The sequence below is a fragment of the Oncorhynchus clarkii genome, chromosome 4 (genome assembly GCF_045791955.1).
Source record: "Oncorhynchus clarkii lewisi isolate Uvic-CL-2024 chromosome 4, UVic_Ocla_1.0, whole genome shotgun sequence".
NCBI classification, from domain to species: Eukaryota; Metazoa; Chordata; class Actinopteri; order Salmoniformes; family Salmonidae; genus Oncorhynchus; species Oncorhynchus clarkii.
Window position 1 is genome coordinate 68,953,477 of NC_092150.1, and position 16,820 is coordinate 68,970,296.

General features: G+C 40.9%; 1 protein-coding gene and 1 pseudogene across 1 annotated transcript; both read left to right on the top strand.

Annotated features, from left to right (window-relative positions):
* Positions 1-6,147: 6,147 nt before the first annotated feature.
* On the top strand, positions 6,148-9,205 carry LOC139407175 (thrombomodulin-like). The gene has a single exon (XM_071150706.1). The coding sequence runs from the start codon at positions 6,217-6,219 to the stop codon at positions 7,831-7,833; it is 1,617 nt and encodes a 538-aa protein (XP_071006807.1). The 5' UTR covers positions 6,148-6,216; the 3' UTR covers positions 7,834-9,205.
* A 6,066-nt stretch (positions 9,206-15,271) lies between these two features.
* LOC139408041 (toll-like receptor 5) lies at positions 15,272-16,530 on the top strand (annotated as a pseudogene).
* Positions 16,531-16,820: the final 290 nt, after the last annotated feature.

Consider the following 16,820-nt stretch of genomic DNA (forward strand, 5'->3'; position numbering starts at 1 on the left):
TCTCACTCTGAGATCTAGGAAAATATTAATAATGACCGGATTCTGAGACTCAAACCCCCAGGAATAAAATTTTAACTCAGCCTACCCAAGAGATGGAATTTGTTGTCCATTAACCACAGTTTTTCAAAACTCACTTTTGTTTGAGTCTATGTTGTGTATTTTGAACGAATAAACATTTTTATGAATGCCGCCATGGGTTTAAGTTAGGTGAAGTTCACTCACTTGATGATTAGCATTTCCTGAGACCTGAAAACTAATCTCTAAGCCCTTCCAACTCAACTCTTGACCTCCAAGCCAGTTCCAGTGCATGTATTAATTGTTCCCCTCTAACACGAGTGTGCAATTAATTATCAGGTAGAACAGAAATCCAGAAGGCTCCGGACCACAGGGTAAAATGATTATAACCCTGCTCCAGGCTTAAGCTCACGTTTGATACCCATGCAGTCAGTCCTGGTTTCTTTTGAAATCACTTCATCATCTCTGATGAACATATCTTCATGCTGAGCAAGCTTTGTTGCTAACAAGGTTTTCACACTTACTAGACTTTTTGCTAAACTTCGGCTAATCATACAGGATTACTACAATATAAACTTGCAAACGTGTCATGACCGTAAATATTGCTTTCAAAACACCATTGTCAAGATGAACTATTACACCATATAATAGATTAAATATTTGCTCATATTTTCACGTTACACCTACCTCAGTATATTGACCAGTTTTGGGACAGTTGCTAGGTGTGTGGGGGGGGGGGGGGGGGGGGGGGTTCGATGAAGACGCGTGGTATTTTTCTTGTTTAAACTTAAGTGAGCTGTGGAGGAGTGATGTGATCTAAGAGTCCCGTGAGGCCATTTCCTGCCATTGAGTCGGTGGATCTACCTTTCCTCCCGTTCTAACACAGGACATGATTTACACTACAATTATTATCTGTGCCTCTCAGGCAGCGAAATACAATATCCTCACAGTGAGTTCCTGGAGGCAGAGGGTCAAAGAGGGTCAGAGAGGGTCAACAAAGCAAAGCAAGGTAAGCTTAGACTGTGGCAGACAGAATACCAAAATATGACTGGCTGGGTTGAGTCCACTAGCAATAGCATGAGGCATGCCAAATCATTTTGAGAATAATTTCACTAGAATCATATTACGTGGTTTCAGGGTTGGACAATCCCAACATAAACATGAGTGAGTAAGACTTTTCATGTATTCATTACACATGGTACATTTCTGTGTCAAATTTGTGTCAAATTACATAACTGCAAGTTATGAGAAGATTGCAAATTGCTGCTCCTAAAATGCAATGTTTTTGTTAAGACAAAAATGTGTTTTCAATATGGCATGTCTACATATTCTTTAATAAATATATAAATGTCTTCTTTCATCCTCCACAATCTATAATTTTCCATTGACAACAACATGAGGGAATCTTTTTCAAGGTCATTTCGACCATTTCCATAAAGGTTATCATCAATGTAGAGTTGGTAGCCATCTCATCTCACCCATGATATATTCTTTTCTGACAATGCTTACTCAGAGAGAAATCACTCCCGGGAGGGTGTGTGGCACAGAGAAGGTTATCAGTACAGACCTCCTCCCTTTCTCCTCATGCTCAACTACACCCTACAGGGGAAGACCTCCCATTTCCTCCATTACGAGTAGCCTCCGTCTAGATAAAACACTGTTGTACCCTGTGGCCACAAAGAACTGGTCCCTTTTGAGGTACTGCTTACTCAATGATATGCTTCAGATATGTTATTGGTGGCACCAGCAACGACGGAACTGGCTGTGTCAGAATGTGGCTATGCAAACACAAGCCAAGTAAGTGTTGGAAAGAACAGGCACTGTTTCTTCCGTTCTGGATATCTTTGATTTTCCCAAAATAAACATTTCGCTGCAGACACATCTTTAAGTTTTCACTAGTAAGTTTAATCAAATAGATATGCAAAACAGAGAAAACATTTTCCCAGGCATATCAAGAAGCCATCAATAATTCACAAACGCCACTACTTATCATACAATGTCCGTAATGGTCTTCATCGTGACGACCTCTTCGTCATGAAGACCACAGTAGGCCTAATCAAATGAGAGGGTTAGACAGATTTTGTTTCCATTGCATGAACAAAAGATTGCTTCCCCGAATGCCAAAGCCACCTCACTTCCACCCCATTCTCCATTTCTCTCACTTCATCCATTTTTATCAAAGGAAATACAGAGACACTGAAATAGCATGCCGTTTCTATCAACTGCTACCGTGAATTGTGGGGTGGCCTTAGAGGAAGTGAGCCCACCTTCCACGTCCTGTAGCACAATGTGTCACTCATGACTCACACTCTCCCCCTGGGAAGGGTCCCTCCCGCGAGTGATTATGTTCCTACTCCTCCCAGACAAACAGAGAGACCTAGAATCACTACATGGACACCTGCTCATTGAACATTTTATTCCAAAATCACGAGTTGGTCCCCCATTTGCTGCTATAACAGCCTCCATTCTTCTGGGAAGGCTTTCCACTAGATATTGGAACATTGCTGCGGGGACTTGCTACCATTTAGCCACAAGAGCATAACATGCTGACTAGACCAGGTACGTGCGTCCGCGTGCACAATTGCATGTTGATTTGGTCCTGACGAGATCAGGACACACTGGTTGAAATATCTTTGAACCAACTATATTAATTTGTGGACAGGTCAAAACACATGAAACATACATGGCCATTTAGCTAGCTAGCTTGCTGTTGCTAGCTAATTTGTCCTGGGATGTAAACATTGGGTTGTTATTTTACTTGAAATGCACCAAGGTCCTTTTTTTCCTGGATCTTTGTAGAATTTTGGCCCATTTTGAGTCAAACAAAATTGTGTGTTCTCTACTCCGACAATTAATCCACAGGCATGTTGTCCGGTCCTCTGGCAGTCTCTATGGGGGTGCCACAGGGTTCAATTCTCGGTCCGACTAATTTCTCTGTATATATCAATGATGTTGCTCTTGCTGCGGCCGATTCCCTGATCCATCTCTACGCAGACGACACCATTCTGTATACTTCTGGCCCTTCCTTGGACACTGTGCTATCTAACCTCCAAACGAGCTTCAATGCCATACAACACTCCTTCCGTGGCCTCCAACTGCTCTTAAAAGCAAGTAAAACCAAATGCATGCTTTTCAACCGTTCGCTGCCTGCACCCGCACGCCCGACTAGCATCACCACCCTGGATGGTTCCGACCTAGAATATGTGGACATCTATAAGTACCTAGGTGTCTGGCTAGACTGTAAACTCTCCTTCCAGACTCATATCAAACATCTCCAATCCAAAATCAAATCTAGAATCGGCTTTCTATTTCGCAACAAAGCCTCCTTCACTCACGCCGCCAAACTTACCCTAGTAAAACTGACTATCCTACCGATCCTCGACTTCGGCGATGTCATCTACAAAATGGCTTCCAATACTCTACTCAGCAAACTGGATGCAGTTTATCACAGTGCCATCCGCTTTGTTACTAAAGCACCTTATACCACCCACCACTGCGACCTGTATGCTCTAGTCGGCTGGCCCTCGCTACATATTCGTCACCAGACCCACTGGCCCCAGGTCATCTACAAGTCCATGCTAGGTAAAGCTCCGCCTTATCTCAGTTCACTGGTCACGATGGCAACACCCACCCGTAGCACGCACTCCAGCAGGTGTATCTCACTTATCATCCCTAAAGCCAACACCTCATTTGGCCGCCTTTCCTTCCAGTTCTCTGCTGCCTGTGACTGGAACGAATTGCAAAAATCGTTGAAGTTGGAGACTTTTATCTCCCTCACCAACTTTAAATATCTGCTATCTGAGCAGCTAACCGATCGCTGCAGCTGTACATTGTACATCGGTAAATAGCCCACCCAATTTACCTACCTCATCCCCATACTGTTTTTATTGATTTACTTTTCTGCTCTTTTGCACACCAGTATCTCTACCTGCACATGACCATCTGATCATTTATCACTCCAGTGTTAATCTGCTAAATTGTAATTATTCGCCTACCTCCTCATGCCCTTTGCACACAATGTATATAGACTCTTTTTTTTAATAAAAAAAATGTATACTGTGTTATTGACTTGTTTATTGTTTACTCCATGTGTAACTCTGTGTTGCTGTCTGTTCACACTGCTATGCTTTATCTTGGCCAGGACGCAGTTGTACATGAAAACTTGTTCTCAACTAGCCTACCTGGTTAAATAAAGGTGAAATAAAAAATGAAAAAAATTTTAAGATAAAAGGGCAAACTTAGTTAGTTTCTAGTAATATCTCCTCCTTCAGTCGTCGTCTTCTTCTTCTTCTTCTGACTTTATATGGTGGTTGGCAAACATCTTTAAGGTGCATTACCACCACCAACTGGACTGGACTGTGGACCTCAGTTCATCTTGCAATCACCCATGTGGGTATATGCTCCTAAAAACCAATGAGGAGATGGGAGAGGCGGGACTTGCCATGCGTTAAGCGTCAAAAATAGAACCACGTTCTATTTTAGCGCCTGGCAACGCAAACGCTAGTTGACGCAAGCGAGCAGTTTGGATGAAATTATTGAATAACATGTATGTGTACATTTATTTTTGCAATGCTCATGCACGTAACGCAGGTGGTGTGGTCAGCATGTTAGTGAGTTCGGGCATTGATGTTGGACGATTAGTCCTGGTTCGCAGTTGGTGTTCCAATTCATCACAAAGGTGTTCGATGGAGATGAGGTCAGGGCTCTGCGCAGACCAGTCAAGTTCTTCCACACCGATCTCAACAAATAATTTCTGTATGGACCTCGCTTTGTGCACATGGTCATTGTCATGCTGAAACAGGAAAGGGTCTTCCCCCAAACTGTTGTCGTCTAGAATGTCATTGTATGCATTGTAGGCCTACCATGAACAACGATAAACAACCCCAGACCATTATCCCTCCTCCACCAAACTTTACATTTGGCACTATGCATCGGGGCAGGTAGCATTCTCCTGGTATCCGCCAAACCCAAATTCGTTTGTCAAACTGCCAAATGGTGAAGTGTGATTCATCACTCCAGAGAACGCATTTTCACTGCTCCAGAGTCCAATGGCAGCGAGCTTTATACCTTTCCAGTCGACACTTGGCATTGATCTTAGGCTTGTGTGCAGATGCTCGGCCATGGAAACCCATTTCCTGAAACTCACGACGAACAGTTCTTGTGTTGACGTTGCTTTGGAAAATCGGTAGTGAGTGTTGCAACCGAGGACAGACAATTTTTATGCGCTAAGTGTATCAGCACTCAGTGGTCACATTCTGTGAGCTTGTGAAGCTTACCACTTTGAGGCTGAACCATTGATGCTCCTAGAAGTTTCCACTTCAATAACAGCACTTACAGTTGACCGGGGCAGCTCTAGCAGGGCAGAAATTTGACAAACTGACTTGTTGAATATCAAGCATAATAAGATATTATTCTGAATTAATGTATTCAAATATAACCTAAAACGTGTTTAAATCACCTCATGAAGAATGTGTTTGTCCTCGTGTCCTCAGAATGTGCCATTTGGCTGCCCAATAGGCATTCTCATGAGAGAGAACCATGTAAACACAAGGAGAGAACTGAGCAAATTAGGCTGCATATCACTGAAAGATGTTATCTACGTTTTTGATGTCATTGATGTGTTTTCAATGTGTTTCTTATTTAAATGCTAGTTTTGCCATATGTGCGTAATTTGGCTATAGCTTACTATAAATATACATTTCGTGTGTGTGTTGTGTGTGCACGTGTCAGTTCAATGTCTAGGTTTGATTTACATTTGGTTGAGTTGTCAACTAACGTGAATTCAACATGAAAAAAAATCGCCATGTTAGATTTAGTTAATGGTTGGGTGAAAATGTTACTTTTTGCAAATCTAATTAGTTTTCCACGTTGATTCAACCTCAACACATTGATATTTGGGGTTGAAATGAGATGGAAACAATGTTGATTCACCCAGCTGTTACCCAGTGGCTGGTTGTTTAGCATGATAGGCAGGTTCAGAGAGAACTTGTTTGTTCTTGGTCAGCAACTACGCCATCCAGAAAGGAACTTCCTTCCTTGATCAATCGAAGACATGGAGGGAGGCTTATATAAATGGGAGTTATCGGCAGTCTTAACGTTCATTCTGCAACTCAAGCCATGCCTAATAGACGAGTAGCCTACATCTAAATTCTATGCGATTTTTTATATTTAGTTTGAGGCGTAGGAGATTGTTTAAAAAAAATGGGGGATACAGTAGCAATACTCGTTGCCCTGACGTTCCTTTTGAGAGTGAACGGGGAAGCCCCCCTCGTCGGATACTGCATGGGGAAGCAGTGCTTTGCCGTTTTCCAGGACCAAGCTAACTTTGGAACCGCTCAAAAACGTTGTGAGGAAAATAATAATGGATATTTAATGACAGTTCGATCTTTGATATCACATAGCATCCTTTTAATATTACTTGGTATTCATACAGGAGATTATTGGATTGGTTTACATTTACCAAGCGGGCAATGCCCCGACCAAGCATCGTTTTTACGAGGGTACAGGTGGATAACTGGAGATAATGAAACCAAATTCCAGAACTGGGGGCGCTTTGAAGATGTCTGTTCTTCAAAATGTATTTCGGTATCAAAATACGACTTTGTGTGGAAGGAACAACCATGCGAAAGTAAAGTAGATGGATATATTTGTGAATATAAACTTGACAGTCCCTGCCAACATGTAATTGTAAAAGGGGACGAATCAGTTCTGTATGAGACTCCGTTGGGATTCAAGGGAGAGAACCTACTGACATTACCCCTCGGAACCACTGCAACGCTCAAATCCATCGGGTCGAAGTATATCTGTCTATCTGAACAGTGGCTACAAGCACCGTGGAGTTGCGAGGTATTCAAAGGTGGCTGTGCGCATGACTGTTCCTCAGTTAATACTAAACCTGTATGCACTTGCCCACCTGGAGAAACTCTCCAGGACAATAACGTCACATGTGAAGATGCGCAAAATGACCCTTGCCTTGACTCAGGATGCGCACATCTCTGCCAAAAAAAAGATGACAGCTACACTTGCATGTGTCAGCATGGGTATGCACTGGCAGAAGATGGGAAGCATTGCAAAGACATTGATGATTGTGTCGATAACAGACAGTGCCCTGGACATAACATTAAGTGTGTCAATACTGTTGGTGGATTTAAATGCGAATGCCATAAGGGATATGTGTTTGAAAATGACAAATGCGTCGATGAAGATGAATGCTCCATGGGTCCATGTGACCACGAATGCAGAAACACAATAGGCAGTTACAATTGCTCCTGTTGGGATGGATTCATAAGAATGACCGAAGACACCAACCGGTGCCAATTTGTTTGTTTAGCCGAGTGTTCCCCAGAATGTGACCCAAGTAAACCACATCATTGCAACTGTCCAAATGGTTACATACTCGATGACAAAAATGGGAAGTCAATTTGTGTTGACATAGATGAATGTGAGATGGATGAGTGCCATCATAATTGTACAAATACGTATGGAGGTTACCTGTGTTCTTGTGATGAGGGATTCGACTTGGTTGGTTTAAATTATTGTGTTGAGAGAGAACCGTCAAATGTTTCAGGTTTTACCATACCATTTACACCATTTGTTAAGCATCCAACTGAGCGCCCTTCCACTGTAAAGGCTGGGGGTCTTCTTGGAATTATAGTATGCATTGTCATTGTTATTTTGGTGATGGTTGTACTTATTCACCTGATACTAAAACGTCGAGGTAATTTAGACATTGCTTTCGAAAGCCAAGATTTTGGTAATCACGATTTGCAACAAGTCACAATGGATAAGTACAAAACATTATCATTTGACAGACAGTAGATATAGGACAATCAATATTTTGTTGGATAACTTTGTCATTTTCATTGTCATTACCTTTTTACACGTCTGCAAAGGAGAATCAGATGTTTGAATGTTTTATATTTTTATTTCATACAGTTGTAGTAAACCTATCATAAATGTAATGGCTCCATAAGCATCTCATTACTGAAAATTGCAGACCTGTCTAAGTAACCAATACAAAGTAGGCCTATAACTTGCAAATTATAATTTCTTCTTTTATATATACACTACCGTTCAAAAGTTTGAGGTCACTTAGAAATGTCCTTGTTTTTGAAAGAAAAGCACATGTTTTGTCCATTAAAATAACATAAAATTGATCAGAAATACAGTGTAGACCCCAAACGTTTGAACGGTAGTGTATATTAAATTGTCATTATTTGTGCGTCTTTTACGTTCTCACCACAATACCCAATCTTTTGTGAAGTGTGACCCCTTGTGGACTCTGAAAGAGGTTGCTTTCTGATGACGCTTATTTATCCTTATCGCTTAATAGTCAGCCTTTTTTCTTTGACTATAGCAAGGTTTCCAATCAATTGGCAACAGATTTTCGTGTGAATATTCTAGAATCTGCATAAGGAAAATATCTGCATTTTCCCACTAGTGGTATTTTACCGCCTGCATTGCTTGCTGTTTGGGGTTTTAGGCTGGGTTTCTGTACAGCACTTTGAGATATCAGCTGATGTAAGAAGGGCTATATAAATTCACTTGCCTGGCCAATTGTAAGCCGCCCTATGGGACTCCCAATCACGGCCGGTTGTAATACAGCCTGGAATCGAACCAGGGTCTGTAGTGACGCTTCTAGCACTGAGATCAAATCGAACCAGGGTCTGTAGTGATTTGATCTCAGTGCTAGAGGCGTCACTACAGACTTCTGCTGTGGCTGCATCACAGTAAATGCTGTACAGCCACAGCAGATGTCGGATTGACCATGCAGAGCCTTTAAGGCTAATGCCATCACTCCAGTCCTCGAGTAAGCACAGCAGTACACAGTTTTATTGTAGCCCAGGACAAGTACACCTGATTCAACTTGTCACTTAATGAACGGTGCAGAATTATTATTTTTACTACAGATGGCTACATTGGTCCAGTAATGCAGGACTATTAAAGGCCCAGTGCACTACTTTTGTGAAAAAAACATATGTATTACTATTTTTTATTTATTCCGATTTTTTAGGGGGTGCTGCAGCACCCTCAGGACCCCTACTTCCTGCCGATATGGGTTATTATATCAATATTTGCACACACAATGTTTGCACTGCTATTTCTCATGTAATTAATTTTACTGACAAAAAGTTAACACACATATGGAACGAACAAATGATCTGTCCGCATTTATAAAATTGTACCAAAACTTCCTGTTTTCATTACAGCTGTCAGGATTTGTATTTGTTTTATAAGGTAGGACTTTACTCACATAAAAACATGGTTATAGGTACACATATAATCCATAGTAGATGTCTTCAGACCCAATATGCATAAATCATTTTTTAAAAGAAGGAGACCCATTCCGAATGGACCTGAAGACAGTCAGACCCGTTCCGAAAAGGACCGTGGAAAACAGACCCAAACAGACCCGTGCTGATTCGGATCAGAGAGACCCGTTCAGATCCGAGAGTAAGAGAGATAAAGAAACCTCAGACTAAAACAATAGTTGTCTACCTCACGGTTCAGCTGCCGGAGATTTGAGCAATAAATGTATCAAGGCATGGCATGCATATAGGCCTAGGAGTCCAACGTATAATATTCATATTTAAAAATGTAAAAAACATATTAAAGGAGACAAGTTTAGGCCTAGCCCTGGAGAGACCGAGAGAAAGATAGAGATATGCCTGTGCCATGTTCCCAACATCAACATGGATTTCTTTATTGTCAGATAGGCTACTACTGCTATACAGATACATATAGGCGTACAGAAGGAGGCTAATTCGTTAATTTTCGAATATAGAATATATTTTATAAAAGATAAGCATTATATTGTTAGATTAAGGGAGTAGGCTAACTCTGGTAGTCCTAAAACATTCTTCCTCACATCAAGTTCAACTGTCGGAGTCAGTTAGAGTGCAGGTGTGTACTGCCTTCATAGCCCTGCTGTAGGTACTGTAAGCCTAATAATATCCATACCACACCAAACCTTCACAAAAGTTGCTTACTTTTGATATTACCCTAATAAAGTTAAGTCAGTGTTTATCGGGAAAATACGAACAGAATATTGCAGCATTAAATTCATTACTAACAAAGGCATACCCAACAAATGACAGCAATTGGCTAATGCTATTTACTTTTAACCTTAAACTAAATATGGAGCACAAAATTAAATAAAGAACTTAATTTAGCCCATTAAACTTTCTCAACAAAATGAAACAAAACACCTTTTGCATAGGCTATTTAAATTATAAAATTTTCCTACAATAATACTAAACATAATAAAAATGATGATTTACAATAGTAATATGACTAAACAATTGATAATAAATACAAAAATGAATACATGAAAGATAGAAAATTGCATCAAACCTCACACAGTCCATTTGGCCGCGCCAACGTTCTTTGTCCTCAAACTTTTGTCTTACCTAAATAACAAAAACTTTAGCACCGCCCTAAAAAACAGATTCAATTCGACACAAACCTTCAAGTAGGTATGTAATGACACATTATATAAACTCTTTATAGTGTTTTATTTACATTTTAGAGGCGATAAGGTGATAAGTTTGACAAATCGAGTGAAAAAAAGCCATTTTCCCACACAACATCTCTCCTTCTCACTATCACGCATTAGTTTCGCTTCCCCGCCCACCATTTTTAAAAAGACCCGACGGGGCTCATTGCCTGCTTGAATTATGCAGAAACGGGCAGCGTTTAGGACATGTAATTGATTCTGTTGGAAAGGGGAGAAATTGTGCTTTACAATGGTATTGACATTACAGATGATCTGGATCTATTACGTTTTGGGTCGCTAAAATAAGGGCAATTGTACGGACCAAGGCGATGTACGGGTTTACGTTAGCTATACAGTATGTAATGTTAGGTCATTTGAATTAGCCTGCACACATAGTTCCTGTAGCTATCATTTTCAAAAATATATGTAAGTACTTGAATAGGTTCTCCCACTGCCTCCCTTTTCCGGGTCCTTAGAAAAGGGAAATAACGGTTAAGCTTGAAGGTTTAGAGGCCATGATTATTTTCATCATTGTGTCAAGAGATATAGTACTAAAACACTTGAGTGTCTCTCTTGATCCTAGGTCCTGGCAGAGTTGTGCAGACTCAGGACAACTGAGCTTTGAAGGAATACACAGATTTAAAGAGGAGTCCGTAATTTGCTTTCTAATAATCATGATCTTTCCCTCAAAGAAGTTCATGAATTTATTACTGCTGAAGTGAAAGCCATTCTCACTTGGGGAATGCTGCTTTTTAGTTAGCTTTGCGACAGTATCAAAAATACATTTTGGATTGTTCTTATTTTCCTCAATTAAGTTGGAAAAATAGGATGATCGAGCAGCAGTAGGGGCTCTTCGATACTACACGAAACTCTCTTTCCAAGCTAGTCAGAAGACTTCCAGTTTGGTGTGGCGCCATTTCCGTTCCAATTTTCTGGAAGCTTGCTTCAGAGCTTGGGTATTTTCTGTATACCAGGGAGCTAGTTTCTTATGAGAAATGTTTTTAGTTTTTAGGGGTGCAACTTCATCTAGGATATTGCGCAGTTAGGTGGTTAACTGATTTTTGTCCTCTGAAGTCCTTGGGTAGGCAGAGGGAGTCTGGAAGGGCATCAAGGAATCTTTGTGTTGTCTGTGAATTTATAGCACAACTTTTGATGCTCCTTGGTTGGAGTCTGAGCAGATTATTTGTTGCAATTGCAAACATAATAAAATGGTGGTCCGATAGTCCAGGATTATGAGGAAAAACATTAAGATCCACAACATTTATTCCATGGGACAAAACTAGGTTCAGCGTATGACTGTGACAGTGAGTAGGTCCAGAGACAGGTTGGACAAAACCCACTGAGTCAATGATGGCTCCGAAAGCCTTTTAGAGTGGGTCTGTGGACTTTTCCATGTGAATATTAAAGTCACCAAAAATTGGAATATTATCTGCTATGACTACATGGTCTGATAGGAATTCAGGGAACTCAATGAGGAACGCTGTATATGGCCCAGGAGGCCTGTAAACTGTAGATATATTGAGTAGGCTGCATAGATTTCATGACTAGAAGCTCAAAAGACGAAAACGTCATTTATTTTGTTGTAAATTGAAATTTGCTATCGTAAATGTTAGCAACACCTCCGCCTTTGCGGGATGCACGGGGGATATGGTCACTAGTGTAACCAGGAGGTGAGGCCTCATTTAACACAATCAATTCATCAGGCCAAACACATCAAGATTATGATCAGTGATTAGTTCATTGACTATAATTGCCTTTGAAGTATGGAATCTAACATTAAGTAGCCCTATTTTGAGATGTGAGATATCACGATCTCTTTCAATAATGACAGGAATGGAGGAGGTCTTTATCCTAGTGAGATTGCTAAGGCGAACACTGCCATATCTTATCACAGCACTGGCAAACCATGGTTAACCGACTCCCTGACCAAGATGGCCGACCTTTAGCAGAATGGTCCACGGCCATTCTAGTATTCTAATTCCAAATTTATGGGAGTGGGTCTTTAAGTAGCCCAGGTTATTGGATTGTATACTACTATATTGAGTTTTGAGACAAGTTCCCCTGGTTCTACACATTTAATTAGCATAATGTGTAATAGCAATGTCATGCATTGAAAGCTACAGAATTTCGATTGGACATTATGAACTTCTACAACTTTGCAATGTCAGCTCATTGGTGGTCTGTAAAGCAGAAATGTTGCCGTTATTTGGGAAATTGACAACATGTTGACACAGAAGGAAAACATTTTTTCCCTTTGTGTTTCAAGAGGACGGTTTGAACTTGTAAGACCAATGGACTATAAAAACTGTATTTGAAGTCAGTCAGATTATTGTGTAATTAACTCTCAAACATGGTTGCATAAGAACATTTCAGTCATTTTCAGGGGAGGAGTTAATGAAAAACGGTGCTTTGAGTTACAGTATCTGCGACGGGAGTAGCCTATCCGATAAACAGGCTCACAGGCTCAACGCATATTTAGGTAAGCCACAACTATTACCTTTAGCTTACTGTTTACTCTAAGTGCATTATTGTGTGTAGTTGTTGACTAGTAGTTCACTTCAATTAGATTATAGGCCTATGCCTACTTGAATGGTTACATTGCCCAAAGACAACTTTACTCATTGATGCACCGGTCTGCAACAATTGCTGTCATATTAAGACCTCACAGTTCTTTAGATGACAACTTTATTAAATGTCAAATAATTGTAGCCTCATTAAGTACATTTAAAGGGGGAAACCGGGATTGGTAGGCCTACATCCATTTTCTGATTCTTGAAGAACATACTGTATTTTATAAATTACTCACAAGCTTAGTTGTCTTACCCCATCAGAACCCAAAAGAAATAGCTTCAAAACATGGTTAAAACTGTAATTACAATGTCATTGATGGTCAGTCCTTGCATTCATAGTACCCTCTATTTGAGAGTGGTTACATTTATCCAGCCCCATCCCTCAGTTGTTTGCCAAAAGAGTGTCACAGTTTTTGAATCTCAGATTGCCCCTTTAAAACAATTTTACTGGCCACATAATAGGTCTCATGATAATCGTTTAGCCACATCAAACGAGGCCATAGTTATATTGCCCGAGGCACTCTCTTGTGACACCTGACTAGAGTAAGGCTGTGTACCCAGCACACAAATAAAGTCTTTTTATTATCAGATTGGGACAGAAACTGTGGACTATGGATATTTCAAAGAGACAGTTAAATGTGAATTCGCTATAGCCAAGGATGTCTCATCTGAAGCGGATCATCTAAGACTGATACAGCCAACAAATTAATTTATGGACTGTAGCCCTGTAATATCATAACAATCATTTAAATTATTTTGTAATAATTTGCATTATTTTCTACTTCTGTCAGGGGGATGATGAGGAACCTTATACTGCTGGCTATATTTGGAGTCTATCTGCAGGTGGTGAAATACACCCCAACATGCCCACTATATGGCTCTATAGCAGCTTGCACCAGCCAGTCTCTACATCAGATCTCTATTTAGGACATAGCTCAGGTTTACAGATTGAACCAAATGGGTTTGTGGGACTGTCTAACCTGAACTCTCTCTCTAAATAATTGTGACCTGACTGAATCTGTGTTACAAGGTGACTATCTCAGACCACTGGTCTCCTTGGTATCACTAGATCTGTATGGTAACCAGATGAAAGGAATTCAACATGCACTGTTCTTTGTGAACATGACAGATTTCCAAAAGCTAAATGTTGTTACTCGTTGCCAACTGAGGTCCAATTCCTTTAATTTGGCTTTTGGAAATCTGTCATGTTCACAAAGATCAGTGCAGGTTGAATTCCTTTCATCTGGTTACCATACAGATCTAGTGATACCAAGGAGACCAGTGGTCTGAGATAGTCACCTTGTAACACAGATTCAGTCAGGTCACAATTATTTAGAGAGAGAGTTCACATCATAGTCACATCCTAAATAGGATGAAAAGCTTATGTGAAGATGATTTGCTTGGCTTTCAAGGCAAACACTTTCAGCTACTTGACTTGAGCAGCATCCAACTGAATAGTATGACTCAATGTGGCTTTGACTGGGAAATATGCAGAAATCCCTTACGGAACATGTCCATGGAGATACTTGACTTACCGTCCAATGGATTCAATGTCGACAAGGCAAAACTGTTTTTCAGTGCAATCCGAGGAACCAAAATTCCCCATCTTATTCTGGAACACAGCACCATGGGGAAATCATTTTGTTTCAGCGACGTCAAAGACCCAGACAGGAAAACATTGAGGGCTTCAAGAATAGTGGTGTCAAGATTCTAGATTTGTCCAAATGCTTTATTTTTACTTTGCAATATGCAGTATTCAGTCCACTGAGAGAGGTACAGGACCTAACAATAGCCCAAAACAAAATGAACAAGATTGAGTTTTTTGGCCTACAATGGCTGAACCTGTCACACAATCTTATAGGGGAAATCTATTCTTACACATTTGAAAATCTACCCAGTATTTTAGAACTAGACTTATCTTACAACCATATTGGCGCATTGGGATATCAGGCATTTACAGGACTTCCACACCTGCAAGTCCTTGATCTTACAGAAAACTTTTTTCGTGATCTAGGTACAAATGGTTACCTTGCACCACTCCCAAACATCCAACTTCTTCGTTTGACTGATAATAAGATCACATCCTTAGAAGGCCTCGCTGGCTTTGCTGATAGTACGATCATACTTAATATTCAAAACAACAGGTTATCTCATTTAGAGAATGTATATATACATTGTTTTAGCTAAATGAATGCACATTAAGCTTCTCTGGTATGGTAACAACTTCAAAAAGTGGTGCACCGTTAACAATAATATTTCAGTGCCAGCTGTGAACTATTTAAAGTTGCTTGAGCTAAGGAACATCGCTCTGCAGGTGATATGGGCACGAGGAGAGTGTTTGCATGTTTTTGAAAATCTTGGCAACCTTTTTAGTCTGGATTTAAGCTTGAACTCCCTGCAGGCTCTCCCAGATGGTATATTTAAAGGCCTGATTTCTCTGGAAGAGATGAGATCTCCACTTCAACTTCCTCACATACCTCCAATCAGACATTTTCCCAAAGACTCTCAAAACACTTCACCTCTCTTACAATTCCTGGCCTCTCCTGACCCAGCCGCTTTCCATTCTCTCAGCTGAATCAACCTGTATAGGAATCGATTCCACTGTGACTGCGGCCTGGAGGACTTTCTGACGTGGCTGAACAGGACTAACGTGCCTTTTCCAGACCCTGGCGTGGATGAATTCAGCTGTGATTTTTCCTCAAATCTCCATGGCATCAGTCTGTTGAATTACATCAGTCATATCATGTGAGTAGAATGACGAGGGGCTGGTTCAGGAGCTGAGGCTCTCGCTCTTTGTCTGCTCAGCCCTGATCACCGTCGGAACGATCGTTTTAGCCCTGTCTCCGTGGAAACTTCTTCGAAGTTTACAAAAAGGTGATCGCCAGGATCCTGGAGGGCCCTAGGAAGGATCATCCTGCTGATGGGCCCCGGTAGGACGCTTACTTATGCTTCAGCAACAACGAATACAAGTGGGTAGAAACTGCCCTGTTGAAGAAGCTTGACTTTCAGTTGGCAGAGTGCAACATCCTCCACTGCTGCTTCGAGGCCAGAGACTTCATCCCAGGTGAAGATCACCTGTCCAACATCAGGGACTCCATATGGGGGAGCAGGAAGACTGTGTGTATCGTGTCTAAAGAGTTCCTTAAGGACGGCTGGTGCCTGGAGGCCTTTACCCTGGCTCCGAGCAGGATGCTGGAGGAGCTCAGAGATTTTTTCATCATGGTGATCGTGGGGAAAGTCCCCCATTACGGACTGATGAAATGCGAAGCCATTAGGACCTTTCTCCAGAAGAGGGAGTATCTACAGCGGCCGGAGGACACACAGGACATAGAATGGTTTTATGAGAAGCTTATGTCCAAGATTCTTAACGACAGGAAGATCAAAAAGGACACAGCCAAAGATAACAATGGTGATATCACACTTGTAAATATGCAAGCAGTTGGAACTTAAAGATGCACTCTCCAACTTTTGTATAATTTCAGGCAGCAGTTTTGAAAGTGGTGCTCACATTTTTTGTTGTTGCAATTCCTATCATATATTACAAATCCAATTCTTACTATATGTTACAAACACAGGAGGCTGCTGAGTGGAGAACGGCTCATAATAATGTCCAGAACGAAGCAAATGGAATGGCTAGAAACACATGGAAACCAACGCTGGGCCAAATGCCAATTTGAACTATGGGACTCCCAAGCACAGCCAGTTGTGATACAGCCTGGATTCGAACCAGGGTGTCTGTA

Coding starts and splice junctions, on each gene's coding strand:
- LOC139407175 (XM_071150706.1), top strand. CDS start 6,217: ATGGGGGATACAGTAGCAATACTCGTTGCCCTGACGTTCCTTTTGAGA.